This window comes from Neolamprologus brichardi, chromosome 15 (assembly GCF_056152115.1).
Source record: "Neolamprologus brichardi isolate AB-2024 chromosome 15, ASM5615211v1, whole genome shotgun sequence".
NCBI lineage: Eukaryota > Metazoa > Chordata > Actinopteri > Cichliformes > Cichlidae > Neolamprologus > Neolamprologus brichardi.
This window is the reverse complement of record NC_142118.1, coordinates 32,684,810-32,703,176: the sequence shown is the minus strand read 5'-3', so window position 1 is coordinate 32,703,176 and position 18,367 is coordinate 32,684,810. Positions and strand designations below refer to the sequence as shown.

At 38.8% G+C, this 18,367-nt stretch overlaps 2 protein-coding genes across 3 annotated transcripts; both read right to left on the bottom strand.

Annotated features, from left to right (window-relative positions):
• Positions 1-1,249: 1,249 nt before the first annotated feature.
• Positions 1,250-7,412, bottom strand: LOC118455870 (uncharacterized). Its single transcript, XM_035915962.2, has 4 exons — positions 7,352-7,412; positions 5,640-6,017; positions 3,648-3,811; positions 1,250-1,931 (listed from the first exon to the last, which is right to left on the bottom strand). Exons 1-4 carry the CDS (start codon positions 7,410-7,412, stop codon positions 1,887-1,889), a joined length of 648 nt encoding a protein of 215 aa, XP_035771855.2. The 3' UTR covers positions 1,250-1,886.
• A 1,409-nt stretch (positions 7,413-8,821) lies between these two features.
• Positions 8,822-13,177, bottom strand: mpv17l2 (MPV17 mitochondrial inner membrane protein like 2). 2 transcript variants are annotated; one of them, XM_006808973.2, is made up of 6 exons: positions 13,094-13,177; positions 12,125-12,343; positions 11,604-11,765; positions 11,209-11,285; positions 10,671-10,799; positions 8,822-9,903 (listed from the first exon to the last, which is right to left on the bottom strand). In XM_006808973.2, exons 2-6 carry the CDS (start codon positions 12,312-12,314, stop codon positions 9,805-9,807), a joined length of 657 nt encoding a protein of 218 aa, XP_006809036.1. In that variant the 5' UTR covers positions 12,315-12,343; positions 13,094-13,177; the 3' UTR covers positions 8,822-9,804. The 2 variants fall into 2 exon arrangements, with proteins under 2 accessions (XP_006809036.1, XP_006809037.1); XM_006808974.3 differs by having other exon boundaries at positions 13,039-13,106.
• Positions 13,178-18,367: the final 5,190 nt, after the last annotated feature.

The window sequence follows — 18,367 nt, the reverse complement described above, 5'->3', positions numbered from 1 at the left end:
AGCGAAAAACACCACATCAATGTTTTTATTTTCATTAAAACATCACAATTATGTACTTGGTACACAGCATGTGATCGTCCCGATTTACAAAACACTGACTTATTAAATCATTTTGTTGAAATGGCAGGAAAGCATTCACGTCACTGCAAAATTGAGCGTAGGATAGCAGATTTGCCACACAGACTCGGTGTGACAGCATTTCATGAAAAAAGTTACTTTGAGCCACAATTAAAAAGTCTAGAAATATGACTTTTATCATTTTTGTGCAGGCTACCTCAGCGATATTAATTATTAAGACATTTAAAGCAGAAAGGATCCCATTCTATATTTGAATCTGTTTATAAGCATAAGCAAATCTGTTTACATTTATCAAGATTAGCAAGACAAAGTAGAATTGCACGTGTTTTTGTTGGAAAAGAGTCCCGAGATTTTCCTGAACCTGGAAACATTTCTGGTGTGACTAATGTGAATGGCCTGATATTAGTTTTAGAGTGAACATAGAAATAATTAGCGGTACCTGTTTTAGTGCATACAAATACACAAGTATTTTTTTATATCAGTAATAAGAACATGAGCCTATTGTTTAGTGTTTTTAGCCATAAAGATTCTGTCAGTGGCCCCACAGTTTTTCTGATATTTTCAGTGCATAACACATTTATTAGACTACCTGCCATTAGAAAAACAAAAGAAAAATATTTTTGAAATATGCCAAAAGCTCATTTAAAACAAAACAAAAAAATGTATTTTGAGGCGAATGGAAAAACGGTATTCAGTTTTTTAATACCCACACTGAGGATGTCTGTAGGAAGTCATAAATTAATCAAGCATGACGTTCTTTTTTTTTTTTTTTTTTTTTTTGCCTGTCCCATTTGGTTCTTTAGCCGTCAGAATTGTTGTCTGAAGACCAACAAGGATACCCAATGGATTTATTTTGCCAAATGGATCATCATGGCATTGCCGTATTGGTCCATTTGATCGACCTTTGTTTTTATTATTTATTTTATTTTATTTTCAGTTGTTACAGACGGGACAGACATGAGTGAGGGATAGGAAAGGGAGAAAGAAAGAGGAAGGAAAAGAAAAACAGAAGGGGAGAAGAAGCATGACGTTCAAGCAGTAATTGTTCTGTTCAGGAATGCAAGTAACTAACTGTAATTTAATCAAATTTAATTTAATCATAAACTAATGATGCCTTTACTCTTTTTATTCTATTATTATAACAGTAAATTTGAAAATAATGACAACAATATTTATATTTTAGCATTAAAAATAGGATCTTAATTTAAGAGCACACTGGTGGTTTAACTATTACAGAAACATTAAAAAATGATTTTGGTAAGTACCAGAACTGTTAATTTATAACAGCTATGGCATAAACCTTACACTGACCGGTGGTCTAAAACGTGCTCAGCACTGTGACTTTCTGCGTCTGAGCTTTGCTTGCACAGAAGACCTCAGACCCCACAATTCATACGTCATATATGCCACTCCTGATAAGATCACATTTGTACACTTGTGCATTCCAGTTATGACTTTGTTAAAGCGTTATGTAAAATCGAAATCTGCACTCTTATTAAATCACCAGTGTAATTCTGAGTTGTAGTGCTTACAAGAGTAAACATGTCACCAGTTTAGCAAGCGTTATGTATGAAGGTTTACCCTTCAGGCTGATTTTCAGATTTTACTATGGAGGAAGCGACAGTTGTAGTTAGCTGATTACACTTAATTAAAACCAAAATGAATTAAGCAGGTCAAAAGTTAACGCTGAGGCCAAAATATTTCACTGGCATTGAATAAAGTGCTACGTAAAGACGAGCCTGATGATGTCAGAGTCGTTCGGCAGGTTGGACCCGTCCCGGGCCTTCGGCGTCCACAAGCGCATTCTGTCATTTCGAGTAGTGGGCGAACGGAGACTCCTCATTCACTTTGCCCTGAGAGTTCACAGAAAACAAACCACCCATTCACAGTTAACCAGCAGTCAGCGTGGTGATAAAAACTGAATGTCCAGTGGTACCTGCTTTACCATCTGAACTAAAGTGGTTCTTTTACAGTACAATATGTTCTGTTGTCTTTCTTTTATCTGATTACAGTGATTGCCTGTAGGCATATTTTTATTTTTATTTTTTCCGTTCAGATTAACAATAGGTGAAGTCTTTGCTGTCCCGCTTTAGGCACATTAATGTAATTAACGTTAAGGACTGATAATCAGCTGACGGAGACAAGCGTCTAAAAAAAATCGTCTTTTTACGCGTTTTAAATGTTAAATTGGTGAATGTCAGAAGGGATTACCATGTGAAGATGAGGTTGAGAAACTCCTGGGAAGGGAAGCTTAAATGTTTCATACTTATCTTATTCTCTTTTCTCATAATGTCAGGAATAATCAAAAGGAAATAGCTAAGAATGTGTGAAGAAAAAAGCGTCATGGATGTGGTCATACATGGACTTTATCTAGATCAGGGGTAGGCAACTCCAGGCCTCGAGTGCCAGTGTCCTGCAGGTTTTAGATCCCACCCTGGGTTAACACACCTGAATCAAATGATTAGTTCATTACCAGGCCTCTGGAGAACTGCTGAGGAGTCATTTAGTCCTTTAAATCAGCTGTGATGGATCATGGACATATCTAAAACCTCCAGGACACCGGCACTCGAGGCCTGGAGTTGCCTACCCCTGATCTAGATCATATTATCAGATTTCTACAGGGGATTGTTTGTCATTTATTAACCCTGCAAGTTATCATTAAGTCCCGACCTGCTCATTTTGGAGGATCAGTTGTTTTTCAGCCCATGTTGTTGGATATGTAGCTCGTACGGTATAAAGTACATTCCAGCACAATGCCCAGTCATGCAGCAATAAAGATTTACACTCGTCGAACACCTTATAAAGAACACTGGTCCGTACAGCGCTGCAGGTCTAGTTTTGCAGCGGTTACCAGAACAGCAGTATTTTATTCTATTTCACACATATTGGCAGCCTCATTGTGGGTCATCTGTCTTTGTGATATTTTCTCTGCACACCAGAGTACATACATGAACTTGTAAGTGCTCCGTAAGTGTGTGAGAGAAGGTTTGCTTTTCCGAAATCTCCTTCTTGATTAGACCCTTGCTGCTGAGATTGAGAGATGCCAACAGTTTAAAAGTATCTGGTGACGCACTGATGCGGCTCTAATGATAAGCTTCTCTTGAGAAATCCTCACCATACTTTTCACACACTGACAATCCACTCACACTTCCTGTTCGTGTAAATGAGAAACCACTGTCCTCATTACTAAGGAGACAGGAAGAAGAAGAAGACGACATTTAATGCTGGGAAACTTTTACGTGTTACTCATGGTGCGGGGCTGACAGTTAACATCCCCGTGAAGCAAAATCCTGGAACGTGTTGGCCTTGCTCCAAATCCATGTTACGGGCAAATCCATGTTTTCTACGTGTTAACCAGCACGTGCCTCCCCCTGCTGGGATGAGTAACCTACAGCAGGCAGAGCCTCATACTGTTACTCATGAATTATATTCTTGAAACAATATTCAAGAAGTTTGTCATTTTGTGTGTTTCAGTGCTGATTTTTAAGAGGTACACCAGACCTACAGTAAGATTAAGATTAGGATTCACCCTCTGGAACTGTGAATATCTGTCACGTTTTCTATCTCACCATCGGCATATTTTCGAGCCTCTCAAAATTGGATCTCGGCGATCGGATACATTTCACTGTGAGTACCACGAGAACGAGGGCGAGGACGATACAGAAGATGCAAATGATAGCGACTAGGCCGGGGTTTGACGCCAGGTCATCTTTTTCCCAGTCGGGTGACAAACCTGAGGGGGAGACAAACAGAGAAACGATGAGATAAACAAATGCAATATTTGCTGGACACAGCTGAAATTATTCTAATGTAAGAAGAAATCATATTTGCTTTGCACAAGTCACACCATTGGTTTTATGCCTCATTTATTAATTGACTTAAACAAACAACTGCCCAGGGGAATTTGTCATGACAAATAAATTCCCCTGGGCAGTTGTTTGTCACTTATGGATATAGTTGTTTTTCTCATCACAATGCTTATCCAGTTTATCACAAGCCAGTATTCTTTGTGTTATTGTTCTTTTCAATAGATGCAGCCTTCCAAAAAACTTATAATCATGATAACAGAGCTGATCAGAGAAGTCAGGGACCTCCGTGAGAAGTTCAGAGGCTTCCGTTAATCCTGCAGCACTGACCCTGTTCATGCTAGGGCATTGCCTCTGGATTAGCCATTTAACAACATAGACGGGATGAACTGCAATGACCGGAGGCAAATAAAGCAATGGTAAGTTCTTAAAGATTGTGGGACTTTAGTAGCCCTGAACTTTAGAAATTGTCAAATTTGGTTAAACTGTTTAAAAATGGCCTTTTCCTGTATGTTCTGCTTGAATAGACAACAGCAGGCTATCGTTGGCAGATCCAAGACATAGGAATAGAAATGCATTTCACTGCAAATAGTTTAGTTTATTCATTTTATCTTTATAGGCTTTGAGCTTTTTAGCTAATGGCTCTTTGAGAATCAAAGTGAGGCAGCAGTTTCCTGATTTCTGCCTTGTGACTTTCATATTAATCAGCCTAGTAGTTTAGATGCTTTCTCCCTGCTGAAGACAATAGACAATAGGTCATTCATATTTAAGCTCTAATTTGGCATTTTTTTTTCTTCTTTTTGTGTTTGTTTGTGTCCTAGATGGCCTCAGCGGGTGGGGTAAACGCTGTTTCTGAGTTTGCCTTCGCCCAAGCAGTGCAGAAATGTCTCCGCTACCCTTCAGAAAACATGGGTGGTGCAGGATGCCCGATATCCAGTTTGATCCCCAAGTAAACTAAAAAAAAATAAGTGACCTGTATCCAATACATGTAACAAAGAAACTTTTTTAAAAATATAATAAATTACTTTGTAATTGATACAGAGATGTCTGCCATTTTTATTACATAATGCCAGATGCTTCATTTTATAGGGATATTATTATGGACATGACAAATTGTAAGACAATGTCCAGCATATTATGGGTTTCCTATTTGTGGATCATATACAATTGTCTTTTTTGCAGGTTTAAGTATTGCTGGTAATTTGCAGCGGTTTTTTATTAATACAAATACCTTTTAAGTACTGATTTTTAATCATGACTTTATTGTTTCAATAGTAACCAAGGGTGCAAAAGAGATGGAAAATCAACATCAGAGTTCAACAGTGATTCAATATCAGAATCTGACATTGTTTCAACATTAACAGTGTTTGAAAATTTGACGTTGAATTAATGTCAAAACCTGACGTTGTTTCAATATTAAAAAAGGGTGCAAAAGTGACGTTGGGTCAACGTCACATTTCAATGTTGATTCAATAGAAGCATCTGATATTGAAACAATGTTTAGTCAATGTCTTCTTGCTATCTGGGTCTTGTCATCAAAATTTCATTGAAACCTGAGAAGAAATCCACCATAACATGCAAATGAATTTAATCTTCTGTGCACGCAAAAGCATTTTGTTTGCTTTAGGTCATAAAGTATGGCACTGCTATGTACAAATTTGTCCATCTGTATTGTTTCTCACTGTCCTTGAACCCCCAAAAGTGCATTAATTTCTTTTAAAATTGCAAAAAAGAGCGGACTGGATGTTTTTTGACCTGTGTCGGTTGTGTTCACAGTGGTGGTTGCAGTGATGTTTGGTGATGCTGATGCAGATGGGAGCGTTGTTTCAGTTGGCAAAGCTGTCTCATTTGATGTCTGGTTGTTTGCTGTGGTTTGAGGAGGTGGGCTGGGGGTGGTGTCGTCTGTCTGCTGCGTTTCTGGTGAAGCCGAAGTGATGACGGTTGTGGACTGTACTGTCGTTTCAGCTGTAGTTGGACGTGTTGTCGTTTCAGCTGTAGTTGGACGTGTTGTCGTTTCAGCTGTAGTTGGACGTGTTGTTCGTTCAGTGGTAGTCTGGAGTGTTGTTGTTCTTTGTGACTGTGGTTTGCTAGTGGTTGTTTGTGCAGTGGATGAGCTGAAGGAAGTGGCGGTTTCTGCAGAGCAGCAAACAGCACATAAATATAAGATGTTGCATTCACACCTTATTGAGATAATGATCAAGTGGTTTGTTGGCATCTTAAAGGTGCCAACAAACCACAAAGAAAGTTTTAATTACATTTTTTCCATATTTGCACTGGATGTTTTTAATGCACATTTGATTCATTTTAATCAAGTAACCCTACCTTAACCTAAATATAAGCTTTATTATCACAGATTTGAAATTTTGAATGCTACACCTTTAAATTCACTATTCTGGAGTTTTGCCACTATTACTTAAGTCACACATAATTAACACGATAGTAATGATGCATTACGTAAAGTTCACTTCCATCATGGAACTCTGTAAGTTTCATCTTCTAGTCACCGCCCACACCCACTCACGCCACGTTTATCATAAAATCATGTTAAGGAAGCTACGTATGTTAGATTCACACCTCTGAGACAATAACAATCTATATGTGCATCATCTTTGTGGCCTCGGACTGTTTATGAAGACGGTTTTAGATTTCTTTACGGAGTCGTGTGGGATTGAAGTTTGGCAGGTGTTTGAGTGTAGGCACTTTAGGGTTCAGGTTGGGGTCCTCATCAACACTGTAGCTGCTCTACCTGTTACTGTTTTACCCCTAAAATCCGCTTTGTGTACAAAGAAAACACACCGGAAAACCTTCAAACTGTGACAAAGCTGAGATTTTAAGTGGTAAATATATGAGCGTTTAGGAGCTTTAAACCACATAACTGTACTTGTACGCAGCCATGTGGGCAAAGATCCAGAGGAGCTTAAGGTAAGAATGCTGTGACAACTTTCTGAGGCAAGAAACGGCTTTAAACTTGACAAAAGAACAAAAACAAAGTAAATTTCAGAAAACTACGACATGCTGCAAGTGTCGGGGCGTAGCAGTGGGTCAGGTAATATTAAAGCAATTGCAACGTGTGTTCAGTAAAGTGTTTGCCACAGGAGGCTCGACTTCAGCTCACTATCACTGATTAAATATTAGTCCCAGTCTACACCCAGGTGTGAACTTCCCATCTACCTTAACTTCCCCTTATGTTTTACAGATGCACGCTTTACTTATGATATGAATTTTGTAGTAATGAACAGCAACAGAATGAATACAAATGTTTCTGTGACAACACACGGTTGCTTCTTATTACACTTAAAACAAGAGCCAGAGCCGCGCTGCCACAGGCAAACCGGCCGACTGTCTCTCACTGCACGAAGCTTCCTGTTTGCATAAATTTGCACTTCTACAAGACTTCAGCCTAACGTTCAAACATATTGAACACAAAACTTTGAGAAGTGAAAACTTGTTGAAAAATGCTGACTTACCACTGATGACTGTCGCTGTTAACAGGGACACCAGCAGAGTGAGGTGCATCGTTGCGGGCATGTTGAGAGGGGAAGTGGCTGGCAGTCATATCAGTGACATTCACAGACAAACGCACATGCACTCACACACACGCAGTAACTACATCCTTGACAGCAGGATGTGCTCCAAACACGGGCTGTTGCATATCAAGCATTAAACCCTTCACACTATCAGTCAATATTTAAACAAGGTTGTGTGTGTTTGCTTTTGCTTCTATTCCTGCTGCAGGCTGCTGCAGATTAGTTTTTACTTCTAAAATAGATTTTAAACATGAAAGTTGTCTCATGCTGCCAGCTGCAATGACCTATGCTATCCCAGGTCTTTTACTCTGCACTCTGCAGGCTGCTTATGCTGCAGCACAGAGCTGGACACTTAATTTTCGATGCAACAAGAAAATCATTTTGTCCACTGCACGTTTGACACTTTTTTTGAATCAGGTGCAGTGGAGCTTATTTCTGCCTCGCATGTTATTCTTTTTAAGTTGAGTCTTCAACTTTACTTTCTTTCATTTTTATGCTGTTTTAAGGTTTTTGATATTGTGTCCATCGCTTAAACTTTATACATACAGACCAGTTGTTGTGTAAATTTGACTTCTTGGCATCCATCCTTCCCCTGAGATCATTTCTGATGAGGCCTCAGTGAACAGTAGCTGAAGGGTCAGGTGTGTCTCTCAGGTCATGTTTCGGGTCTTTTCTGGATGTTTTCATTTTTCAAAAGGACGTGACTTTCAGACATCGTTCATCTGCTGTAGATATTCAGTTTTCGCTTTGTTTTTCTTAGGTCACACTGCCATCCAGAGGTTCCCAGCTTAGAGCTCTTTAGGAATCTCCATGCTGGTACAACACAACACGCGGTGTTATCGTTGGCATATTTCAGACTCGGCCAAATAAATGGGAACAAATTATGCATTGTTGTGATGGGCAGCTAGCAACAACATGCCCTGCTTATGTTTCCTCTGAAAATGGTACAGAACAAGGACTGGAGTGAAAATGAGTAAAAAGGCAGTCAATGTCCAAAGGAAACAACTGAAAGAGATCTAGGGAACTATTGCTTAAAGCCACTTTAAAAAAACCAAGAAAGTCTGGTTATTGTGAAGGAGAATATTTAAAAAGGAGGGGTGGCTCAAGTATTAAATAATACATTTTTAAAATGTCATTCATATGAGAATAACTGTAACATTGTCCCTAATATTTCCTGTTAAGACACTAACACAGTGATGGTAATAGCCTCCTCCATTATAAAGAGGGCAAACATCACCATATTTACTTTTGGGTTATAAAAATAAGGGGGGGGGAGGGGGGGGCTTTATTCCATTTAATTCTCAATTGCTTCAATATTGATAACATGTAACATAATGTGTCCGAACTAAACTGTATGGATAATTAGGACAGAACCACAAAAGTGCCAAAAGAAAGATTTTTTTTTTTTATTTGATTTGAATTTATGTGAAAATAAATTCTTCAGCATTCAGAAATTTTAGACTTCTGATACATGGCTTCTCAGTTCTTTTACACAGGTAGTACACCAATGATGCATTTTATGTGGAGAACTCTGGGAAAATATTTCATATAATAAATATATTATACGAACACAGCAGCAGCACCGAAGATGGTGTCGCTCCCCACCCTCAGTGTTTATGCTGACACCATTTATACTGGTTTTTCTCCCCCCATCATCACATAAACTAAATCATCACTGGACCTGCCAAAGCTAAAAAAATAAAAATCATCAATAAATTAAACTGGTAGAAATATTCCGTCAATTTTACAGTAACTAGTGAAAAACTACTGCACAGTTAAAAATTACTTCTTTTCAACAGTTATTCTATGTGATATGATAAAATACAAATAGATCCATAACCATGCTTCATTTGACCTCAGAGGGACAAGTTAAATGGAGCGATTGACATTAAAACAAGCGCAGCACTGGATGATATATTAAGGCAATGTTCAAAGACATGGTTTGTTGTTGAAGCAGTTATGTAGTAGAGCTCCCTCACATCAATATTGTTTTTTTTTTAATAAAGCATATTAAAAAAAATAAAGTAAAAGCATTACTAGAATCAGATTTAAAATTTGGGTCCAATGACTTTTGGGACTTTTTAGTCTTTCCTCTTAACAGCCGCTCAATTCACTCTGACAGTAAGTGCTGTACCTGAGGGCAGTGAAACTGCTTCTCATCCATGCGCACATCATTCACACATAAACAGACACATTTAAACTCTTTGGGAGTTAAGAAGACGTGTACCAGCACTTTAACTTCAAACTTCCCAGAGACGCATCAGTTTAAATCTGAGTGACCAACACAGGAACACACACTGTTGCATGCACACAACAGTCCGACAGCAGTTCCAAAGGGAGGAAGAGTATAAACGCATAAAAACAGCAACACGTATCATCTCTACTGAGCTTCTTTAAGCCTTCTCCTCCAACGGTTTGGACTGTGGCAGCACTTCCTTCTGTACATCCGCAACGTTGCTGTCTAATGCCAGCTCAGCATGGGGGTCGTCTTTCTGTCAAGACAATACAAATCAGTGGATGCAATGACATGATCAACATCACTTCACTTTTGTACATAAGTGATTAGAAAAGTCAGAGATGCAATGAACCTCATGGGCAGCACTGGTGAGTAAGAGTCCCAATATACCATATTAATCCTTTTGAGCTCACACTGAGCCTTTGTAGAGCCCCTCAGTTCACCCACTGTCAGCCTCCTGCTTAAAGCAGCTTTCCTCCGACTGGCTGCCTGTATACTGGAACCTATGGTTCAGCAGGGATGGCGTTGGCAGTCCATGGATGGCCTGTCTATCTGCAGGGAGCTCTGCTGTATGATGGAGGCAGCGTACAAAGTATGTGGTGCAACCCGTCTGTAGATCATTCTCTCTTGTGCTGTTGTTGGTCAACCAGCCGTGGAGAGAGAGTTCATTTGACATTCAAAGAGCTGAAGTGAAACTGTTACAAACAATGAATAGTGTCCACTGTAGCTGCCTGTGCTTTCCATGCTGCTTTTCTTAATCTTTGAAATTTTCTTCCATTCCTGGTGAACTCCACTATCACACTCTTCCCTATTTCAGCCCACTTGTCAGCCAATCAGCATAGAGCAGAAACATACCATCTGCTTCCAGCGACACACAGTTTCAGCTCCATTCGCCATCCCAGAGGAAATGTGTATGCAGACAGAACACACACAGCTGGGAGGAGCTGCACACAGCACCGTACAGCTGTTAATTGGTAAAATAAGAGGTAACAAAACCAGAAACTTCCTGTGTGGTTGACTTACTCTGTGTTTGAGGTAAGAGAGGTAGGTGTCCCACCCTAAGGTGACAAAGTTGATGTACACGACGCGGAACTTGGGCGAGAGAAAGTAGAAGTTGATCATCTGAGCAGCGGGCCAAACGCAGCAGTCTGCCTGTCAGCAAGAACAACAGACATTAAGATAAACAAGCAGGTACTAATTAATCAGAGCAAACACTGCAGAAACAGACAAGAGGGGGGAAGTGTGCTCCGTCTGCTCGGCAGGTTACCAGCTGAGACTGGGAGGTTTTATCTGCTCTGCTGGGTTGGGGTTTTGTTTCTGAGTAACAACAACGACCTCAAGATTTAAGACAGAAGAGCACAGAGCTAAATTACTATATGAAACTTATAGTCGTAACTCGTAAAGTTCCTCTGTTTGCTGTGTAGAGCACAGTTATATTTTATGTTACTCAATGTTCAGTTACAGTTTAAACGCTAAATTCTCATCTTCTGTTAAAGACTAAGAAGAATTTCAGTTGGGATGAATGAAGAACAATTAATGTTCAACCTCCAGGTTTACTTACCTTGTAAAATTCCCAGAACTTGCCTCTAAACTCCGCCCATCCTTCGGATAAACTGCGCCCCGCCATCAGATCCATACCTGCGATAAACAGTTTTCTGTCAGACGTGCGTCAGTGCCACACTTTATTAAAACCACCCTCAGATAAGCGCTCTTATAAACGTGAACTGCTAAACTTGAGCCTACTCGAAACAGATACCCTTTGAACCCCATATACGTATTATTACATACGCGGGGTTTTTCCTTACCCACATCTTTATGCGCAACCTTTGCCTCTGTACATGATCTCTCAAGTGTGCGTGTGCGTCACTGACAAACTGTTCAGGTGCTCACACCCTGAACAACATGTGAGAAGCAGGAGGAGGAGAGCTTACTTAGTACCAGTAAAATCCTTCTCACCTAAAAAATACCACACGCCCAGAGTCGGGGAAGCAACCAGCTGGTCCACCACAACCTTCTTGACCAAGGTTTTGAGAGCTTTGCCCGCGTACACTCTGTCCAGCCAGATGTACCAGTAGTGCAGGAGAGGACCCATGGAGCAGCCCACGGCAAACATGTGAGCTTTGAAGCCAAACAGAGAACAGCCGTGCATGAAATAAATCATGATAGCCCAACATGAGATTATTACAAAATAGTAGGAGTTCCTTTTTATTTTGTAAGAATTGTTTTTTTAAAAAGTGTTTAAGCATAATCCTGTTGGCAGAATCTTTACTGCTGACAACTACATTTGTTTTTGCATGCTCTCCTCTGTATCCCCAAATCAAAAGATAATTCTAACAACAATGCAGATGCTTTTGTCCAAAATTACTTGAGTTCATTACATTTTTATTTTAGAAACTGTACAGATCTGGAGCTCTCCTGCATATCAGCCAAAATAAGAAAATGACGTATGACATTAAATGCATAAAACTCTGTGTCACCTGTTCGGCTCCAGTCTCTGATTTTGCCAGGATCCCTGTGTTTCTCCCGAGTCTGCTGCAGGATGTCTCCCAGAGACAGCATCACCCCTCCACTCATGATATTGGTGACCAGCAGGTAGCGGCCTTGGAAGAACGGCCTCCAGTTGAACCGTATCCGGACCAGAAACTCTTTACCCGCACGGGGAAGCATGATGTTCAGACAGGAGAAAGTACAGTCATCTGTGGAGAAGAAGGAAAAAGACAAACATTTAGGGTTCATCCAGGGAAAGCCAGCGGGTAGATTCATTGTACTAAACAAACTGTAATAAAAGGAGTAAAACAAATGACACAACTTGATCTTCCAACACAGGGAGAGAGGAAATATAATGCTAGCTGACACGTGGAGGCATGTTTGATCACCTGTGAGTGTAAATGCACGTGCCTGTGTAAATTACCTGTCAAATACTAAAATATCGTGAGATTTAGCGAGAACACTACTTGGTCCCTATTATTTGTTGATTTTGCGCCGCACTGTTTTCTCACTTAACCCCTAAAAGCAATTTTATGTGCACAACGTATATTATACACAAACTGCGAACCTCTGTGAGAAAAATACCACATATGTAGTTTAAACACCACTACAGACTTTATCTCCGAAAGTGCTGAAAAAGCTGTAAAGCTCCGAGTTTAAAGTTCAACTCTCCAGCTGCTGCTCGTTAGCTAGTTTCTGGTCTAACAGCTCAGAGACGAACACTTTATGTTTTCTGTTTGAAACAATCCAGTCCCGGTCGGCACTGACGTTTACATGAAATTTTACATTCGGTTTTACAATGATACGTGAATGCGACATACAACAGAGAGACAGATGAGGCATGTGCGTTTCCGCGTAGATGATGCGTTTCCTTGACTTAACAACACAACATTAATAAACCCACAGTCAAACACACGAATCCACCAGCAATGAAGAGCGAAACGACGATAAAACCTTACAGGAAAGAGAAGTTTTTGCTTGTATCCGCAGACTGCATCCACGACCTGACGGGTGAGCAAATGTCTGATTAGCGCAGTGATGTGATGGCGACACCTGCTGGTCGGGAGGAACAACAAAAACTCGTTGTACAAAGAACACCCGCCACCCACGTTCTTGGACACCCCACATTTCTTTATATTTTGCTTCCAAGGAGCCAGACTCTCGTGTAATTTTTTTTTAAAAGTGGTTGTGAGTAAACGTTTTCCAGACTTTATGGATATTGGCTGTGTTTTCACACATTTTGAGTCTAGCCCTTGTTCCAGACCATTTTGAGAGGGATGCTGTTTGTTTGTTAAGCCAGTTAACACTGACATATAAATCACTGAGTCATAGAAGTTACCAAATTCAGTGAATGAACGAGTGCTGTGTCCACACAAGGAGGAATATTGGTACTTTATGTCAAACCAGTGATTTATGGCCCCCTGTCAAATCATTTATGACCTAGGACAGTAATAAAGGAAGTAATAAAAGTTAATGACAGTTATATTTTTTATGAATATCATAAAATTATGATAGTTCATAATTCGGTAGTAATCAATAATCATATGTCCCAAAAATATATGGTCATGAAAATATGGTGATGGAATATGAAGATGAATATGCTTGAGAGAAAAATTAAAACTATAGAACAATTTTTGTGCTGTCGTCAAGTTTACTTTTTTAACAAAAAATGCCACCTTGGCAGGACCCTGTCTTTGGGGACCTGTGTGTGTGTGTGTGTGTGTGTGTGTGTGTGTGTGTGTGTGTGTGTGTGTGTGTGTGTGTGAGAGAGAGAGAGAGAGAGAGAAAATGTGTTAAACCCTAGTAAAAAGGTTCTTCTTAATTAAACCGGTGCTTTTGTAACAGTGATGATGAGGAGATGGAAAGTTTATTACACGTAATTTGCATTGTTTAACCAAAAAAGGAAAATCAGTATCAAACTTAGACTTACCTCAGCGGCCAGCGTCCTTCCTGGAGTGGCCAGCCAATTTTCCCAGATGGCGTCTTATCCGTCCAAAGGGCATTACACGTAAGTAGGAACGAAAATTACGATCTATAGAACAGAAAAAAACAAACAAACTGAGGAAGAGAAACTCCAACTAGAGGAGACTGCAGAGCATGTTGATCCTTTTTCTGAGCAAGAATCCTGACATTCCTTCACTGTCCAAATGTGTTTAACTTTTTTTATGGCAGCAATAAACATGACAGTTTACTTATTTTAATTTAAGACATGTTTTATTTTAATTAAGTTTAAAACTTTTTTATTTAATGTAAAATTATATTTTGTTTTAATTTACTTTCAAATTCTTCAGTTGCTGAAGGGGCTGCATAGTTTTCACAAATTTCATAGTTCAGAATAGCTATAATTGTACCAGATGGTAAGTTGGACTAGACTGTAATACAAACCGTTCAGTTTGTCAACAATAAAACTGAAATGAGAGACAGACTGAGTGTGAGACTTTGTTATTAGATAAAATGAATATTGATAAAGTTTACCTTTATGTACAGAATCTGAATATCGCAAAATATTTTTAAAAATTGCAATAATATCGTATCGTGCGTTAAGTATTGTGATAATATCGTATCGTGGGATGTATGGTGATTTCCACCTCTACAAATAAGGCTTGATAAAACACTGCACAGAAATGAAGAGTTTCTTCAAGAGAAAGAGCGACAGGAATTAAAACAGAAAGAGATTGCAAGCTTCAGAACATCGAGAAACACAACGAAGGCTAGCAAATACACTGAAATGCAGGCACAAAAGCAACAAGAAGAGAAAATACAGGAAGACCTGTATACTTCAAGAAATCCAGAGGAGAAATCAGCAGTTAGAAGGCATGCACAACAAAGTACAACAGACTCTCTCTGAGCCTGTTTATTCTCGCTTTGTGTTTATCAAGTCTGTATGTCTCCACGGTAGTTTCCTGTTTTATTTTGACAGTCTCTTGTGCTGCTTGTGTTATGTTCAGATTTGCTTTCCCTGTCATTTGTCTCAGTTCACCTGTGCCTTGTTTTGCCCAGCTGTGTTGCATCTTCCTAATTACCTGATTTGGATACAACAAGCAAAGTATGCATATTATGCACACACGCAAACACACATGTAGCTAATACCCATTTCTTGTTTTTATACTTAACATGAATTATTCTTGAATAAAGAAAGTGATCTGACACATGTCAAATTTAGCCTTGTGTATATTGTCCCTGCCATCTCCCTAACCTGTGCTCTCAAAAGTGAACACAGGTTAGGGAGACAATGGAGGAAATGAAAAAAACATCTAGTTGCATAACATTCATTCATTCCCATTTCTTTAGTTGAATCCTCGAAATTAAAAAGTAATTTTTATAGCATAAAATAGTATTGTTATGCCTATAAGATGATTCTCAAATAATGATTAGCTGAAAGGTTGGCATATCTTGGCACGCTCTGCAGTTTTGATCAAACTGGACAGGTGGAGGACAAAAGAGGAAGCAGCAGGCCTAAAACTACATCCATTAAAACAGCACCTGAAAGTCGTGCTCTTAAAAAATATCAAAAATTGTGACAGCAGTGCTATGTGTGGGCACTGAACGCGCACAAAAGACTGTCATTAGTTTGGACTATCATTTTTCATAATGACATCACTACAGCACTGCCAGTGCTATGAAAGCATAACTGGACAGAAAAATGTGCAGTTATGAAGTCTTGATGTCTTGATGCACGTTCAATCATCCTGGTAAGGAAATCCCAAAAAGTTGATTGTGTTCATCTGGACGTAGCGATTTCAGTGGGTTTTGTCACTCATCCAAGTGACTTCTTCAGTCACATGTCTATCTATCTATCTATCTATCTATCTATCTATCTATCTATACATATATATATACATATATATGTATATGTATATGTTTGCACATGTTTCAACTTCCAAAATAAATAAATTTTCTGTAAAGCAACTGCCCTGACATGTGCATTACAATTTACAGACAACAGTGGAAAAACCTATACAGTAGTATTTTATGTTTTTGTTTATTGAAAATGCTTTTAACTTTCCACATATTTTACATCTTGTGAAAAAATAGTTTAAGTACCACAATAAAAAACCCCATAAATGTGTTGTTAATATTCACACTTTGCAAAGCCATAGAGAACGGGAACCTTCTGGCCCTTATGTCTGACTCCACTGCTTTAGATAGCTTATATTTTATTATATGGTCTGAAAGTGTTAGTAAAACACTTTATCAGCCTCTCCTTTACAACATACTACTGTTGCCCAGGCTGAATAAGCTGTGAAGAGTAAAACGTGTCTCTCAAGCTGCTCCCAGTTCTTTAAACAGCAGTGAATGGTTCTTGCATCACCTTATTCAAATGTCTGTGAGCCTCCACACAGGACAATGGCCCCATTAAGTACAGACACAACACTAACAAAGCCTTTTATTACACCATTATGCAAACATTTAAATCGCTATAATTCAACACTTGCAGGTGCAAACACTAGCGATAAAAAACACATTAATATTTCACTCAGTCGTTACCAAGGACAGGACACTGTTTGAGTTCTCCAATTATGTTTATATGAATAAATAAAAATTGTGAAATGAAAGCCATATTTTGAACTCTGATGTAAACTACTTATTACTATTGTATTATTATATTACTATTATATATATATATGATATTACTGTTATATAGATTACATACAATAGTAAATAAATAAGTAAGTAAAGTGCAGGTTTTTTTCATAAAGCATTTTTCACAGACAAGCAGTCAGTTGACAACAAAATACAGTAAAATAAATGAGAACATTAGGTGTTAGGTTTAGATGAGGACGTGTAGCTTGTTGGGAAAAAACTGATTTGATGGTTGTGTCTAAATACAAAAATATGAACATTACATACAATACATAAAGCATTGAAACTTGACAATGAACTGCATTTTCACTTTGCTGAAAATTGTTTATGAAGTTGTTGCACAGCTGTCACTTAAAAGACGCTTTTGTCCGCTCAGGAACACTTGCAGTGTGTTTGTGGAATTTAATAAGGAAGAAAATAACAGCAACATAAGTGCATTAATACATGCTCATAAAGAGACACTGACCATAACACTGAATCGACTTTACAGCTGACCATGTTTCAGGCAGCAGGTCATCTCTAAACAGAATGTGGATACAAGCTGTTGCTCCTCTCCAGCAAACAGGTTTTCCCAGTAAAATGCTGTCACCTGCTGACATAGTAACAGGACAGCAGAAACTGTGGCAGACAGCCGCAAGAATACTAACACGGTGCCTACAACTGTATTTTCTCTTGCCTTGGACACAGATAAAGGGCTGTTGGTACTATTTATTACAGAACTAATCCCATGTGAAGGTGGAAATGTAAATGCCACCATGAGTGAATGTACGCTGTTAGATAAGGATACTACGTTTTTGCCTATATTACATTTTTGTAATCTGAGTCATTAAGAAAGTAAGTTTAGTTGGGCTGAAAAGCAAAAGCATCATTTTAACTTACATACTATTTTAATAAAATGTTTTAATCTTTTTGGTCGTTAACCCTTTAAAGTATTCAAAATGTTTTTGTTTGCATTAATACTAAAACACAATTAGGTGACTATGTGGCATGCTATATGTACATATTTTCATGACTAAAGGAAAGCAACATTTCTATTTTTTTTTTTATCCTTATTATCCTTTTAAAAATGTTATTGTGTCTCATTTCAGCTCACTGGCTCATAAATGTAAACAGATAAACACTAAGATAAAGAACGTTGCTCTCTCTGTGGATACTAAGCATGATTAATAAGTTAAGAAACAAAACAAAAAAAATACTGAATGGCAATTGTTTAATTTCAGTGACATCGTCATCGCCTGCAATTTCCTACTAAATGTAGGCTATTCTTTAATAATCAGTGATATGCTTTCAGTATTAAAGATTCAGCTGTGCTTAAAATCAGTTTCTTGTTACTTTACAAAATCCGCTCTGCAGCGCTTACAGCTGTCTTATGAAACAGGCGTTGTACCTTACACCGCATCCGTGTGAAACGTATATGAGTGTGATGGTTTTGCAGTGCATTATGGGACCGGTGTCTTTTATTGGGTGGGAATGGACTCAGTGGTTACTGCTGACCCCGCAATCAATAATTCAGCCTCTCCGGCAGCTTTCATCAATAATAAAAGACCGCTTCAGTGTTTGAGGTGGAATATTTCAGGACGCTGATTACGGCTCCGGATTCGTTAGACAGGACGTCCATCCTTCTCGTACCCCTAAACCCCGCCCACTTG

Bases quoted from the DNA above. Each gene is read 5' to 3' on its own strand.
- LOC118455870 (XM_035915962.2), bottom strand. From the start codon at position 7,412: ATGCCCGCAACGATGCACCTCACTCTGCTGGTGTCCCTGTTAACAGCG. The intron at 6,018-7,351 runs GTAAGTCAGCAT...GCTGCTCTGCAG, and splicing joins AACAGCGACAGTCATCAGTG to AAACCGCCACTTCCTTCAGC. The intron at 3,812-5,639 runs GTCAAAAAACAT...TCTCCCCCTCAG, and splicing joins TGTGAACACAACCGACACAG to GTTTGTCACCCGACTGGGAA.
- mpv17l2 (XM_006808973.2), bottom strand. From the start codon at position 12,314: ATGCTTCCCCGTGCGGGTAAAGAGTTTCTGGTCCGGATACGGTTCAAC. The intron at 11,766-12,124 runs GTGACACAGAGT...TTGGCTTCAAAG, and splicing joins CAGAGACTGGAGCCGAACAG to CTCACATGTTTGCCGTGGGC. The intron at 10,800-11,208 runs GTAAGTAAACCT...TCTTGCTGACAG, and splicing joins AGTTCTGGGAATTTTACAAG to GCAGACTGCTGCGTTTGGCC.